Source organism: Schistocerca piceifrons, chromosome 3, assembly GCF_021461385.2.
Source record: "Schistocerca piceifrons isolate TAMUIC-IGC-003096 chromosome 3, iqSchPice1.1, whole genome shotgun sequence".
Classification (NCBI taxonomy): Eukaryota; Metazoa; Arthropoda; class Insecta; order Orthoptera; family Acrididae; genus Schistocerca; species Schistocerca piceifrons.
The window spans coordinates 269,136,266-269,152,950 of record NC_060140.1 but is presented as its reverse complement, the minus strand read 5'-3'; the positions used below and the strand labels follow the sequence as shown (position 1 = coordinate 269,152,950).

General features: G+C 40.1%; 1 protein-coding gene across 2 annotated transcripts in view; it reads left to right on the top strand.

Annotated features, from left to right (window-relative positions):
- Window positions 1-278: 278 nt before the first annotated feature.
- LOC124788167 (ketohexokinase-like) overlaps window positions 279-16,685 on the top strand; it is a 28,805-nt gene continuing 12,398 nt past the window's right edge. The window contains exons 1-3 of one of the 2 annotated variants that reach the window (XM_047255320.1): window positions 284-388; window positions 516-660; window positions 7,922-8,041. In XM_047255320.1, coding sequence (XP_047111276.1) covers window positions 563-660; window positions 7,922-8,041 — 218 coding nt within the window. In that variant the 5' untranslated portion in view covers window positions 284-388; window positions 516-562. Of the gene's footprint in view, window positions 661-7,921; window positions 8,042-16,685 lie in introns of both variants that reach the window. The other variant, XM_047255318.1, reaches the window with a different exon arrangement.

Below are 16,685 nucleotides of genomic sequence, written 5' to 3'. Positions count from 1 at the left end.
CACTTATTTATTGCTTGAGACAGAAAAGACACTTCGCTCTATGCATGGAGCACATCTAAATGTTAATGATCTTCCCTGCATATAAATTCGTCTACTTTAGGTAAGCCTTTAAGCTTTAAATAGAGTGATAATCAAGCCTTTTACTGGTAGCAGACAGTTGTATGTAGGGAGCACGTTCCCAGTTCTCTTCACGGGAAGACTCTTGGCCTAGGTCCCTGACCTGCTAATCGCTGATAACCTCTGCTTCTCGATTCAACGTTCGTTGTGTAAAGGCACAGATGTCGCCAGCAACCAAGTGCACGAAATAGAGTTACGTTCACATACAAAAGCCGCACAGCAATCCAAGTGAAGGCCATGCTGTCTTGAACAGCTGTCCAAATGTAAAGAGGTAATTCCACCATGTGATAAGCATGACGTAACGTGCTACTGTCTCCATGTTTGCCGTGTGCTAGTGCATACAGTATGTTGATAGCCTTAAGATTCAGAGACATCATCCACGACTTTGTTCAGCGTAGAGTCCTCACGTTTTCTCCGCATTCAGCACCGCGTGAGTGCGTAGACAATGGCGGGGAATGAATTTAAAGTACTCTGCATTGGCAAGGTATGCCTTGACGAACTGCTGTACTGCGACAGCTATCCCGTCGAAGATACAGTTTTAAGGTAAATATTCGTGCTGTTTACTAAAAGCAATAGTTTTTAAGTGCCTGTTTGTTTTCTTACTTGTCCTGTTTGATAAAAAGAATATAAAGTCGCCATTAGTCTTTCTGAAGTATTCCCAGGCGAAACCTACGTAACATAGATATGTTAGGACTAGAAACAGAAATGCAAATTTCAAACAAGAGGGCTAATTTCAATAAATGTTTCAACACGTCTCTATATGATCCACTTCTTGATTCGTGTTTGGCATATAAATGCTTTCCTTTTTCTCTGACATTTCAGCAGTATTTGTCTCCACATTGTCTCACCACTGCGCAAACGCTACGTTGGTGGTGAACAGTTCATCACAAGTTGCGCAGTATTAAGATCAATACAGTAAACAAAAATTATCTATCGTGAGTCATAAAACAATAAGTAATTCAGTTCACTGACTTACGCTAGATAAGGAAAGAAAGTTCTCGCAATTAAAGTGACAGATTATAAAATAAAAAACTTGTTATGAAATATGTCTGACATTTATTTCATACCGTATATTCATCAACATGAAACGTGACCCCAAGGAGGAACGCTAAAACAGACTTTAACGAATATGTTTTTCGTAAGTTATCATTTCTAGCAATTAACCGATCTCACTGCACTGTCGAAATGACCTTCAAAACTGATTCTGTACTTAAATAAAAATTTGTACGAAATACTGTTACTGCTATCTAATGTAAACAAGTATCTACTGTCTTTATTTGCAAATGAAGTTGCACCGCCAGCCAGCTATTTACGAAAGGAATATTTTTAAATAAGTAAATTCTGCGACGTATTCCGGATTAAGCACGCTAATACATAGGCTAGTGACAGCAGAAGTTCAGTAAACATTAGAGATCGAATGGTCCAAGCGGACAACATAAGAATGTTTATACTTCGTACTTTTTGTTGTTGTCACAGGATTGATGTCGAAACCATTCAGTTCACTTGGCTTTCATTTATTATATATTTACTTAAATGATTGAAAAATTTATCCACAAGTTCTTTAGTTATCGTGTTTTCCTCACAGCAGAAGAAGGCTAAGTGTTCAATGTCTGTTTATAATGTGCTAGATATTTCTGTTCCTGTTTTCTTCAACCCAAGCTATCCTGCAGATTTATTTCTAATGAAGCAATACATTTATTGGTGTTATCGATCAATACTGTGCCACGTTAAATCAAATTATGAGCAGATTCATGATTTCATTACGAAATATTTTTATTTGTATAGTAACATAAACATGATAAAATCCTTTGTGACTCTCGACTGTATTTCTTAGGCTATGTCTCAGTGTAGTATCCAAAATGCACTCCATTCTTTACAATTTTTTATTCAAAAACTTCTTCATTTAAAAAAGTTGTTGGCTTCAATCAGGTCAAAATTAGTTCTTAAATTACCGGTGCATTTCAACTATCATTACCAGAGGCTTATGTACACTCTAGGGAGAAGTGTTTCAGCGGTTTCAAATGTTACTTATCCTCAATTTTGATCATTTCTTATTTTTATTTATTTTTTTATCGTCCCCAACAACCTCTTCAATATTTAGGTCTGCGGGCCTTTTTCCTTTTTCAAGTTGAATTGTTCTTCCATCTGATGAGGAGTCTTGCTACATTCTGTTGTACGACTGCATTATTTTCTGTTGAATTTACGCTGGCGAATTAGGAAGATATTCGTTAATGCTATGTCATAAGAAAACTCTTCAAACACAGCAGCACATTTCAATTGCTACGATACTTACTGTTGTGCTTTATAACAACTGAAAGTCGAACTACCCCTACGCTCAACAGAACAAAACACATGATGCCGTGCCTGATACTAGATCAACATTAAACAACGTATCTTATCGTTGTGTAAGATTACTTGATATATTAGAGATGATACAAACAAAAGAACTGTCGAACGACTTTTCTGTGCAATAGTTTGCTAACCGCCTTTATTTCTCATTCCATGTATGGATTGTAATGGTTTCTCATTTATTCATGACTGGAGAAAAAGTAAACTGTTCTTTGCTCACATTTTTAAAAAAATCTGTGAATATAACCAGAATTATTCTACTGTTTGCTTTCTCGTGGTTACATTCCATATGTATGTTATATTTAATTGATACTTTAATCGTTATAAACAACCACCTAATTTTCTATATACTAGTCTATACGATTTACAAGTTATAGTATTAAGGATAATTTTATATTTATTAGGCTCTTGTACTTGACCAAACATGGAAATATCGGGTTTCATCTTTCGAACAGAATCTTAAGTATGGTAAAAGATTATTTTCAGGTAGTACAAGAATGAGATAGTAAGTTTACATCGAGAATTTTGAATAAACTGTATTACAGAAAGAGACACTGAGTTCGAGAATTAAATACTGAATCAGCTATATGGGTGATGTGATGTGGCCTGGTATCATGTTGTTGTTGTGGTCTTCAGTCCTGAGACTGGTTTGATGCAGCTCTCCATGCTACTCTATCCTGTGAAAGCTTTTTCATCTCCCAGTACCTACTGCAACCTACATCCTTCTGAATCTGCTTAGTGTATTCATCTCTTGGTCTCCCTCTACGATTTTTACCCTCCACGCTGCCCTCCAATACTAAATTGGTGATCCCTTGATGCCTCAGAACATGTCCTACCAACCGATCCCTTCTTCTGGTCAAGTTGTGCCACAAACTTCTCTTCTCCCCAATCCTATTCAATACTTCCTCATTAGTTATGTGATCTACCCATCTAATCTTCAGCATTCTTCTGTAGCACCACATTTCGAAAGCTTCTATTCTCTTCTTGTCCAAACTATTTATCGTCCATGTTTCACTTCCATACATGGCTACACTCCATACGAATACTTTCAGAAATGACTTCCTGACACTTAAATCAATACTGGATGTTAACAAATTTCTCTTCTTTAGAAACGCTTTCCTTGCCATTGCCAGCCTACATTTTATATCCTCTCTACTTCGACCATCATCAGTTATTTTGCTCCCCAAATAGCAAAACTCCTTTACTACTTTAAGTGCCTCATTTCCTAATCTAATTCCCTCAGCCATCACCCGACTTAATTAGACTACATTCCATTATCCTTGTTTTGCTTTTGTTGATGTTCATCTTATATCCTCCTTTCAAGACACTGTCCATTCCATTCAATTGCTCTTCCAAGTCTTTTGCTGTCTCTGACAGAATTACAATGTCATCGGCGAACCTCAAAGTTTTTATTTCTTCTCCATGAATTTTAATACCTACTCCGAATTTTTCTTTTGTTTCCTTTACTGCTTGCTCAATATACAGATTGAACAACATCGGGGAGAGGCTACAACCCTGTCTTACTCCCTTCCCAACCACTGCTTCCCTTTCATGTCCCTCGACTCTTATAACTGCCATCTGGTTTCTGTACAAATTGTAAACAGCCTTTCGCTCCCTGTATTTTACTCCTGCCACCTTTAGAATTTGAAAGAGAGTATTCCAGTCAACATTGTCAAAAGCTTTCTCTAAGTCTACAAATGCTAGAAACGTAGGTTTGCCTTTCCTTAATCTTTCTTCTAAGATAAGTCGTAAGGTCAGTATTGCCTCACGTGTTCCAGTGTTTCTACGGAATCCAAACTGATCTTTCCCGAGGTTGGCTTCTACTAGTTTTTCCATTCGTCTGTAAAGAATTCGTGTTAGTATTTTGCAGCTGTGACTTATTAAGCTGATAGTTCGGTAATTTTCACATCTGTCAACACCTACTTTCTTTGGGATTGGAATTATTATATTCTTCTTGAAGTCTGATGGTATTTCGCCTGTTTCATACATCTTGCTCACCAGATGGTAGAGTTTTGTCAGGACTGGCTCTCCCACGGCCCTCATTAGTTCCAATGGAATATTGTCTACTCCGGGGGCCTTGTTTCGACTCAGGTCTTTCAGTGCTCTGTCAAACTCTTCACGCAGTATCATATCTCCCATTTCATCTTCATCTACATCCTCTTCCATTTCCATAATATTGTCCTCAAGTACATCGCCCTTGTATAGACCCTCTATATACTCCTTCCACCTTTCTGCATTCCCTTCTTTGCTTAGAACTGGGTTGCCATCAGAGCTCTTGATATTCATACAAGTCGTTCTCTTATCTCCAAAGGTCTCTTTAATTTTCCTGTAGGCGGTATCTATCTTACCCCTAGCGAGATAGGCCTCTACATCCTTACATTTGTCCTCTAGCCATCCCTGCTTAGCCATTTTGCACTTCCTGTCGATCTCATTTTTGAGACGTTTGTATTCCTTTTTGCCTGTTTCACTTACTGCATTTTTATATTTTCTCCTTTCATCAATTAAATTCAGTATTTCTTCTGTTACCCAAGGATTTCTACTAGCCCTCGTCTTTTTACCTACTTGATCCTCTGCTGCCTTCACTACTTCATCCCTCAAAGCTACCCATTCTTCTTCTACTGTATTTATTTCCCCCATTCCTGTCAATTGCTCCCTTATGCTCTCCCTGAATCTCTGTACAACCTCTGGTTCTTTTAGTTTACCCAGGTCCCAGCTCCTTAAATTCCCACCTGGTATCATAAGACAGTTAAATATGTTGTAACAACTTTGAAACTCCCAATATAATAAAATTCAAATCAAACGCACTTCTATAAATTTCTTGAACCTTAATACAGAGGTTAGCGCAAAAAAAACATTCAATTATCAATTACAAAACGCAAGAGTTACCGAAATTGTAATCTCTGCAAGCTTACAGTATCCACAGACACATACGTGCCGTTTCCCATTCCACGGTGCATCTCTTCGTATCAGTTTCATGACTTGAATGTACATTTAAAAATCAAATTATAATCAATTAAACTTACATTTTCTGTAAAGGGTCTAGCTCTGATTTGATTCATACCTTTCTAGGAAAAAATAAAAAGCGCTAAAAAGACCGTTTCCCTACGTTGGCTAATAGAGAACAATCAATGACAAAAACTGGTGCACTATCCCATATACTGGCACATTCCAGATAGTCAGACAAAAACGTAAAATCCGGCATGTACAGGCCTTCATTATAAAATAACAATAACATTCCTAAGGTTTTCAGTAGTAATGACAAAACGAAACCTTTGGCACAGAATGGTATGTGTAAGTTCACTTACAAGCACTATGAACAATTGTATGCTTGCCATTCGGGCAGAGGTATGACATTTAATTAAGTTGTCGGAGCACGAGAGAAACTAGAGACTAGAAAAGATGGATTCATCCTTTGCGATGCATCTTTTAACACAGAAGCAACCACCTTGTGATGTTTGATGCACTGTAAAAAAAAACAGAAGTACTTGAAAACAGTAAATATATGACTCAAAATTGCAATTTACTTTAAATGTCAAAACACAATTTCCTTTTTCCCTTCGTGAAAATACGTTTCACTTACACAAATGTTTGATTATAATAGTAAAAACCATTTTATTGCAGCGCTCACTTTTTCAAATAACAGTTAACTTTGCAACGTTTTCAGTATTCTGTGTCTGTACACTCATCTGTCTTACTAAACGACTAAACTGGTCCACGGTCACCTGGTTCCAGTTACAGGTTGCTATCTAACGACTGCCAGGGACAATAAAAATTTTACTTTCAATATTTCATATAAATACAGACCAGATTTAAATATTTAAAATACTGTCATAATCCACACATTTAGAGCTGAAATCTTATGTTAAAGGTTTAACACAGTAAGACTAGTGTTACAGTTAGAAAGCGTCCATATGTCTTGAGGCAGAATAATTCAAAGAGCCAAAATGACCCAGATTCTGATCATTTAGTATTTGAGAGTGAGAGCAATTAACGACTTCCTACATTCTGTACACATAATTTCAAATATTTACGAAACTTTTTCTGCTAACAACCCCCATCCCTCCTCCCAAGGAAGTCATGAAAAGGAAAAAGTTTATCGCTTACTATAGTTTCGCTGTTCATGCAGTAAAACTTGAGCACCAGGCATGAATTATTAATTTATTGCTTCTTTACTACTAGCTCTATTAACAACACACTTTGCAACAGTATCCACATAAACCACCGAATGTATCTACAATGTTATTTGTATAGGGGACTCTTAGATTCTTCAGGCGTTTTTTTTATCAGGTGTTTCGGAGGATACTTGCAATTTCGTGTTTTGAATGTGTAGCTGGGGTCAGACCAGACATACACCAAAACTCACGTCTTTCACGCGACACCGAGTGCCGATGAAAAGCGTCGGTTTATTCCCCACTGCAAACAAAATAGTTTTAAAGCGGAGTTTTCCGTGCCACTTCGATAGAGTGGTCCCAAATTACTCTATTATGATACTAGTTTTATCGATATGTATTATCAGGGACAGTAAAACATGATGAATAACAAGAACTCAAGGGCGACTGCGAAGCGCTGCTGCATGGCGGTAGCCAGTGCTGGCCAGAGCTATCCTATCGCTGCTGGAATACTGATTATTCCTTGTGTTTTACTGTCCCTGGTAACGCATATCAATAAAACAAATATCTCACTAGTTTAATATGGGACCGCTCTATCGAAAGGGCACTTAAAATTTCGTTTTAAGAATAATTTTGTTTGTAATAGGAAACAAACCGACGCTTTCTGTCTACACTGGGTCTCGCATGAAAGACGTGATGAGAATTGTCTGTTTGGGCCAACTCCAGCTACACATTCAAAACATGAAATTGCAAATATCTCCCAAAACAACAGAGAAAAAACTCCTCACGACTCTTAGTTGAGACGCCCTGAATATATACATATAGTTTAGGTGTAATGACATCGTGACCAAACGAATGCGTGAAAAATTAACTTCTGCTTAAAACAGAGCATAAATTTGCCAGAGTATACCCATCCATTGTTTCATAGCGAGAGCACTTAGTGATCTCCAACAAACCTTAAACTTCATATCAAACCTTTTCTAAACTTTTTTCTCACTTACATATTTAACGTCAAGTATTTAACACATTAACTCATTTGTAAAGTAATCAGACATTTGAAGCTGTTTTATACATGAGAGTTCGGCGGAGGGAATTTACTGGCATTTTATAAGATGCATGTCGTTATATATGTGGTCGTGACATTCATTTGTCACCTGAGGACTGCCTGAAGCCCCCCCCCCTCCTTCCCCCCCCCCCCCCCCCCCCCCCCCACACACACACACCAATTCATCGGCTATCCAACAGACTTTTTTGGCGTTTGGCTTCTTGGGTATGGTCATCCGACAGCATTTTTTTTTAAATTCTTGTTTCCATTTCTCTAATATTTGATTTCAATTTCTCAACAGAGTCCTTGATCGGAAGTTGAGTTCAGGAGGCAATGCTGCCAATAACTGCAAAGTTTTGGCGGAATTGGGTGTCAAAAGTGATTTGTTTGGGACGCTTAACGTTAACTCTACAACTGGGAGGTAAGTTCTGCATGATTTTATTTTCTTCTTTTGGACGCACTTAGCAACACACTGAATGTGACAGCTGTTTTTTTTTTTTTTTTTTAATTTTGGAGATTGTTCGTCGAAATGGGTAAACTAACTGAGAGAATCAAAACATACAAGTGAAATGAAAGCTAATTATGCAGTGCTTGTTACTTGAGGAAGATGTATATTAGGCAAGAGCACTTTCCTGCCACGTATAATGTCAATATGCCATACCACTCATACAGTTCAGTCCCGCCATTTTGATTCTGCGAAAAGTAGAATCCCACTGTCAGCTAGAAAAATCATGTTATAGGGAGTAGTTGTTATTGCTGTTGTTGTTGTCTTCAGACAGAAGACGGTTTGATGTAGCTTTGGACACAAGTGTATCCTACACAACTCACAGTATAACTACTGCAACCTACATTCACTTCAACGTGCTTATTGAAGTCAAGTATTTGTCTCTTTGTAATTATAGAGTGAAAATCAATAATAGGCTAAGTGCCAAAGACTAATTCCGAGTTATTCAGGTTTTTTTTTGTCTTGACAAAAATATTTTGATGGGAAAGCCTCAATAACACTTCTTTATTTTTTCTACAGTAAGAATCACACAAGCACTGCAATTTTTTAAAGTTCCCTTCCTTTCATCAATGAAAATACATATTTTATTCTGAAAAACGCAGAACTTGCTAAATGCCACACAGCTATCGGCAAGAAGAGGTAAGTGCCACTGAAAGGAATCTCAAGTATTTATCAGTTTGGTTAATGATAAACATTTTTCAGATACATTTTACGGACACATTGTTCTGTGATTAAATTATTTTTAATCCTTCTCTTAATTTTATAGAGTACAAAGCAATTTTAATTGATTAACGTTCGAAAAATGTTCTATTAGCTGCTTTGAAATGCTGCAGCATCTGTTGCAGATACTTTTTATTTTCAGCAGACGAGTTGTTTTTACATTGTTGTGACGGTAAAACAAAGTCCTTTATTATGTAAGTGGGAACCCCTTACTTGAAAATCTTGTAGGTGCTCCAGTCTTCAAGTCCGTTAAACATTGTTCTCCTCTCGACGACACTAAGTGCAGTTTCTTTCACTTGAATCCAACCATGTTTGGAAATATTTATTTTCGTTGTGTTAATATGTGTATCGGCTGTTTTTTTAAAATAAAAGTACTCAGATTGAAGCATAGTAGCCACATGGATTCGTGAATGGCGCATGGAAAGAATGATTGACGATAAACCTCTGCATTACCTCTAATTTCACTAATTTTCTCGTTGTGCTCATTTTGTGAGACGTATGTGGAGGGCGCAATATGTTGCCTAACTTTTCCCAGAAAGTACTTTCTCGAAATTTCAGTATTAAAGCTCTCTTTGAAGCATAACGCCTCTCTTGTAACGTCTGCCACTGAAGTTTATTAAACATCTCTGTAACGCTCTCATATAGTCTAAACAATCCCATGACGAAACGCGCAGCTCTTCGTTGTATCTTTTCTACCTCTTCTAGCAGCCCTACCTGGTAAGGGACCCAGACTGATGAACAACACTCAAGAATTGGTCGAACAAGCGCCTTGTAAACCACTTCTTTGTTGGATGCTAACATTTCACCACAATTTCTAAAATCATTGGGGGTAGTGGCAACAAAACGACTAATAACACTAGTATATAGAATCTATGAGACTGGCGATATACACACATAAAAAAAAGTTTTGTATCACCTCGGATCCGAAAGTTCTGGAACCTGTACAGAAAATTGGAATAGAGATCAACATAAACATCATTTCCGCCCTTTTTATTCCTCATGAAAACCACACATTGCATGTTGTACCACCATACAGCGAAACCTTCAGAGGTGGTGGTCCAGACTGCTGTACGCGCCTGTACCTCTAATACCCAGTAGCACGTCCTCTTACATTGATGCATGCCTGTATTCATCGTAGCATACTATCCACAAGTTCATCAAGGCACTGTTGGTCCAGATTGTCCCACTCCTCAACGGCGATTCGGCGTAGATCCCTCAGAGTGATTGGTGGGTCACGTCGTCCATAAACAGCCCTTTTCAGTCTATCCCAGGCATGTTCGATAGAGTTCATGTCTGGAGAACATGATGGCCGCTCTAGTCGAGCGATGTCGTTATCCTTAAGGAAGTCATTCACAAGATGTGCACGATGGGGGCGCAATTATCCTTAAGGAAGTCATTCACAAGATGTGCACGATGGGGGCGCAATTGTCGTCCAGGAAGACGAATGCCTCGCCAATGTGCTGCCGATATGGCTGCACTATCGTTCGGATGATGGCATTCATGTATCGTACAGCCGTAACGCCGTCTTCCATGACCACCAGCGGCGTACGTCGGTCCCACATAAAGCCACCCCAAAACAGCAGGGAACCTTCACGTTTCTGCACTAACTGGACAGTATGTCTAAGGTGTTCAGCCTGACCAGGTTGCCTCCAAACACGTCTCCGACAATTGTCTGGTTGAAAGTCATATGCGACACTCATTGGTGAAGAGAACGTGATGCCAATCCTGAGTGGTTGATTCGGCATGTTGTTGGGCCCATCTGTACCGCGCTGCATGGTGTCGTGGTTGCAAAGATGCATCTCGCGATGGACGTCGGGAGTGAAGTTGCGCATCATGCGGTCTATTGCGCACAGTTTGAGTCAAAACAAGACGTCATGTGGCTGCTCGAAAAGCATTAATCAACATGGTGGCGTTGCTGTCAGGGTTCCTCCGAGCCATAATCCGTGGGCAGCGGTCATCCACTGCATTAGTAGCCCTTGAGCTGCCTGAGCGTGGCATGTCTTTCTGTATCTCCTCCATGTCCAAACAACATCGCTTTGGTTCACTCCGAGGCGCCTGCACACATCCCTTGTTGAGAGCCCTCCCTGGCACAAAGTAACAATGCGGACGCGATCGCACCGCGGTATTGACCGTCTAAGCATGGTTGAGCTAGAGACAACACGAGCCGTGCACCTCCTTCCTGGTGGAATGGCTGGAACTGATCGGCTGTCGGACCCCGTCCGTCTAATAGGCGCTTCTCATGCATGGTTGTTTATGTCTTTGGGCGGGTTTAGTGACATCTCTGAACAGTCAAAGGCATTGTGTCTGTGATACAATATCCACAGTCAACGTTTATCTTCAGGAGTTCTGGGAACCGCGGTGATGCAAAACTTTTTTTTGTGTGTGTACTATCAAACTTTCGGAAAACCTTGATCCACTCAGTTTCGAAGAATGGAAGAGCCGACAAGTGCGAGAATTGTTGTACAATTAGCTTAACAGCGCCTGCATACAAGTTCCTGACAAGAATAATATGCGGAAGAATGGAAAAGAATATTGACAATCTGTTAGGTGACGGTCAGTTTGGCTTTAGGAAAGATAAAGGCAACAGGGAGACATCTATGACGTTGCAGTTGATAATGGGAGCAAGACAGTTGAAAAGTCAAGATACGTTCGTAGGATTTGGAGACATGGAAAAAGCGATCGACAGTGTAAAATGGTGCAATATGTTCGAAATTCTGAGAAAAGTGGAGTAATCTATAGGGAAAGACAGGTGATATACAACATGTACAAGAACCAAAACTGAACAACACGACGGGGAAACCAAGAACGAAGTGCTCTTAGTAAAAAAGGGCGTAAGACAAGGATGTAACCTTTCGCCCCTACTGTTCAATGTACACATCGAAGAAGCAATGACGGAAATAAAAGAAGGGCTCAAGAGTGGGATTAAAATTCAAGGTGAAAAGACATCTATAGAGAGTTTCGCTGATGACATTGCTATCTTTAGTGAAAGTTTAAAAGAATTAGAGGATCTGTTGAATATGAGAACAGAATATGGACAGAGTAAATCGAAGAGAGAAGAAAGTAATGAGGAGTAGCAGCCCGCCCGCTTGGCCGTGCGGTCAAACGCACGGTTTTCCGGGCGGGAAGGAGCGCCTGGTCCCCGGCACGAATCCGCCCGGTGGATTTGTGTCGAGGTCCGGTGAACCGGCCAGTCTGTGGATGGTTTTTAGGCGGTTTTCCATCTGCCTGCTGGTTCCCCTTATTCTGCCTCAGTTACATTATGTCGGCGATTGCTGCGCAAAGAAGTTCTCCTCGTTCGCGTACACGACCATTACTCTACCACGCAAACGTAGGGGTTACATTCGTTTGGTGTGAGACGTTCCCTGGGGGGTCTACCGGGGGCCAAACCGCACAATAACCCTGGGTTCGGTGTGGGGCGGCTGAGGGGTGAAGTGGACTGCCGTAGTCGTCGTGAGGTTGTGGACCACTGCGGCTGCGGCGGGGACGGCGCCTCTCCGTGGTTTCTAGGTCCCCGGTTAACATACAATACAATGACGAGTAGCAGAAATGAGAAGAGCGAGAGACGTAACATCAGAATTGAGCATCACGAAGTAGACGAAGTCAAGAAATTCTGCTACCCAGACGGCAAAACAGTCCATAACGAACGGAGCAAGATGGATATAAAAAGTAGACTATCAATGGCAAAGAGGGTATTCCCGACCAAGAGAAGTCTACTAGTATCCACAACATAGGTCTTAATGTGAGGAAGGAATTTCTGAGAACGTACTTTTGCAACACAACATTGTATGGTGGTGAAACATTATGGACCCGGAACAGAAGAGAATGGATGCATTTGAGATGTCGTGCTACAGAACTATGTTGGATCTTAGGTGGACTGATAAAGTAAGAAACGAGGCGAAGAAAGAAGCATATGAAAAACACGACAAGAAGAAGGGACAGGATGATAGGACACCTGTGAAGACATCAGAGAATGACTTCCATGGTACTAGGGGGAGTTGTAGGGTGCAAAAACTGTAGAGGAAGACAGAGATACGAAGAGATCCAGCAAATAATTGAGGGCATAGGTTGCAAGTGTTACTCTGAGATGAAACGGTTGGCACAGGAGAGGAATTCGTGGCGGGCCGCATCAAACCACTATGAAGACTGATGACTGAAAAATGCTGGTAGCTGCTTCCTGAAGTTTCACAGAGGCCCTGTAGTATTCATCATTCCGTCTCCACCATGAACATGATCATTTTCATGCACTACCAGCATTACCACTATAGCATAACAGCATCGACATTGTCATCACTGACTTAATTTTAACGGCTGTGTAAAATCATGTAAAAAGTTTTAAACGTTGTAAGTTTTGTGTACACATAAAAAACCAGATTTTACTTTCATCTGATTTACATTTGCTAAAATTTTTGTTAGGCATGTAAAAATTTGAAAAATTTTATCCACTAGCAGCCCAACTCCTTGCCGGGAATTCAAATAACAATAAAGAAACAAATGAAGTCTATCGGTATAAAGCGTCCATTGCTGAGTGCGTAACCTCTGTCTCTATTAAAGACGTTGAGACACATTCCATTTTCTACAGCGCCTTTGATTGCTCAGTGCCAGTAATTTGAGTGCAAAATGGCTCTGTTCAGCCGTCGGCTACGAACATGTATAGCCATTAGTTTCATGTCTGCAACATCTTCGGTTGCAAGTTCGAACACATGCCAACGCCAACATTTTGTCACCATAATCTAGTCTGCTACAAACTGGATTTTTTTATCCTTCACGATTGTGAAGGCCTCATGCTGACCTAGAGCTTAACAGATGATATGAGCGACAGTGTAAGTTGTCATTTCTCACATACCCTTCATGTTACCAAACACGAAGGTCACACTAAGTGTAAGAAAATCCTTACTCTGAGAATCAGTCGCCATACTTTTTATTTTTCGTCGCTTATTTTCTGGTAATTCTCGTCGGATGGGGTGATACAGTGTTGAAGATATGAGTTCAATGATGATGTTGCTTAACACTGTATAACTTAACAGTGCTCGATGTCACGGTCATAAGCGCTGTTCCCAAAATGGATTATATCAAGTATGTTCGAAAAAGGTATAAATTTAAAATTTTCCGCTACAACTCATAAGCTACACCCTAGTCACACACATAAACAGTGCACACCACTTATGATAGAGCGTTTACTACGTCAGATATTACAACATACACTAAAATAAAAAGAATTATCAATAGAAATTAACTGTTTTGGCCTATTGAAGAAGTTTCTTTCCACCCGACTGCGTTTAATTCGTGACTGCACAGTTACAAAGTGAACAATTTCGCCATATGATGTGACAATCGGCAAGTAACACAGTCTAAAGATGGCGTGACCGGGCGCGCGACCTGTTTTGACAGCTGAGGGGCAGGGCCGCACGTGGCTCGCCGTGGTATCAAGGATGCACCAAGCTCCAGGAGGTGGTCGTCAGGCTTTCGGGCACTGGCCGCAGGCAGAAGACAAATTAGACTCCGCTACTGATAGGAGCCAGAGCCTGCGAAACAGCCCAACTATAAGAAGGGCAGCAGATGGAGAGGTGCATTACTGGCAAGTGTTACTGAATGTCGTGCAGTTGCGATCGCGATCATTGGCGGTCGGTATGGCTTGCCGGACGTTTGTGGTCACCCCCTTCGCCAGATAGTTTGAGCAGCGATCCCTCAGGCGAGGATAGCCCTTCCTCGTACTCGTGTCCGCTTTCAAGCCGCCGTCTCCGCATCTTACCCGAAACAGCCAGTACGTAAGGAGCGTCCTTCTTCTAAATCTTGACTTCTTGAAATCAGGTTGGCAAATGAAAATACCGACCATAAGTATTAATGATCCCCCTCTGAACAGGTGCATTTTAGACACACTATAGTAGCTGCATCTAATACCAACATATTTCCAACTACCTTTCCATTGTGCCGAAATATAAAGCTTGTTTTCAATATCTGGAAACCGAAATATTGAAAACTTTTGGGAAACGAAACCAGTACCTTCGACTATATCAATATGTAATTAGTTCTTTCCAGCATAAATATAACAGCATCCTCACTCCGTTTGTACGGTGGCTTCTTTCCACACTTATGGAGTGCGACAGAATTATCCCATCGCCATGGGAGGAACAAGAAAGGAACGATGTAAAAAGAAATCAAATGTTCGCTAAGCATTTTCAACGCTGCATTTGTGACTATTTTAATTACCACGACTGACAGTCCAAAAAAAATAAGGAAAGAACGAATGGGCACATGAATGGTTGAAAAGAAGAAAGACATAATCCATGTTAATTTACTCGCCAAAATGCGATATCCTTTACTACAAAAATTTATTAATAACGTGTTGCGGCACAACGTACCAGATAGGTAAAGAAAATACTGTCACTGAATAGGAAATTGCAGTTGAAAATTGTTAGATGTAACTGTAATTTCTGATGACAACAGGGTCGCTTGAGTGACCTTTAATGTTGGCTTCGTTAAACTAAACCTCACCGCTTATTGTACTGTTGTAACGCCTGACACACTCTTTAATTTTTTGAAGTAATAAATTCTGATTCCCTTCACACTTTGCACAGGTTTCAGAATGTCAAAATTATAAATGGGTATTTACCATTTCGGCATGTCTAAAACTCAGCCTAAATAGACAACATCGTTTTTATGCAAGAATTATAGTGCACTTTATTTATAACTAAAACTTAATATAGCGCCGATAATACCAATGCAGTATACTTAACAGCTTTAACGAAACAATCCGCGAAGACTTAGTGCTCTTCATAGGTTACTTTTTAATGTATATTAGTCTTGTTTTTGAATATGGGCAAAGGCTTTCAAGCTACACCTAATGTTGCCAGTCTCTTTATCCTCTTGCCCAGCTTCAAGTACTTCTTCTTCCCCGTCTTCCCTTCCAGATTCATCTCCAACTTCATGCGCACGCACTTTTTGAGCTCCACTCCCTTCTTTCAGTACTCCACTAAATAAGTGATTCTAGGGTGAGAGTTCCCAATAACATTATTTATATTGTTGTTCCAACCTTCAACGACATTCGTCGTTCAGTGCCTTTTTCCGTAGCAATTCCACACTACTATGGGGATATCCTCACTCTGTAACCACTTGGCCATGAATTAGTTAATATATTGAAAGAGTCTTATGTTATTAGCAGCTTCTTTCTTGAATCTTAACCCATCCGTGCACACATGCTGACAAGAAGTCTAAAACCTTCGTTCTTGTTGTAATCCTCAGTTAGATAGAGATCCTTACGTTCTCTCCACAAGCTCTTCTTTATATGGAAATCACATCCATTTACTTTACCTGAGTGGAAACTTGACGAGTGGCCGATACCACAGCTGCCTCAAAATCGACGTTCACTTCTCTAGGACACTGGTTTAATCAGACGAACGTGTGTGTCTTTCTTCTTATTAGGGAACAGTGTAAATACAGCAGGAAGAATTTTTGTTTCATCACTGGGACCTCCTAACACAGCGTGTGTGATGTAGATCTGTGCAAACTGCCTGCTGCACATTTTAAATGTTCCGTCCATTAAAAAAATGGGAAGACGTTTTTAAGCTACCTTTTCTTTTGTTTCGACTACGAAAGAATATTCTCTCCTCTAATCCATCGTCTTCTAGAAGGAAAACTACTGCCATCTCGCATTTTTAAGAAATCTTCATGAAGATCAATTTCATAGGAATTCTTGGACTCTTGTTGGTTCGCCTGAACTCTATGCAGCTGACGACACAAGATCCGCTTCGTATATTCTGAGTTAGGAATCACTGTATCAAAGTCATAACCATTGTAAGAAAGCATAGGAATACAGCAATCGGTCGCAGTCTTGTTGGTTTTT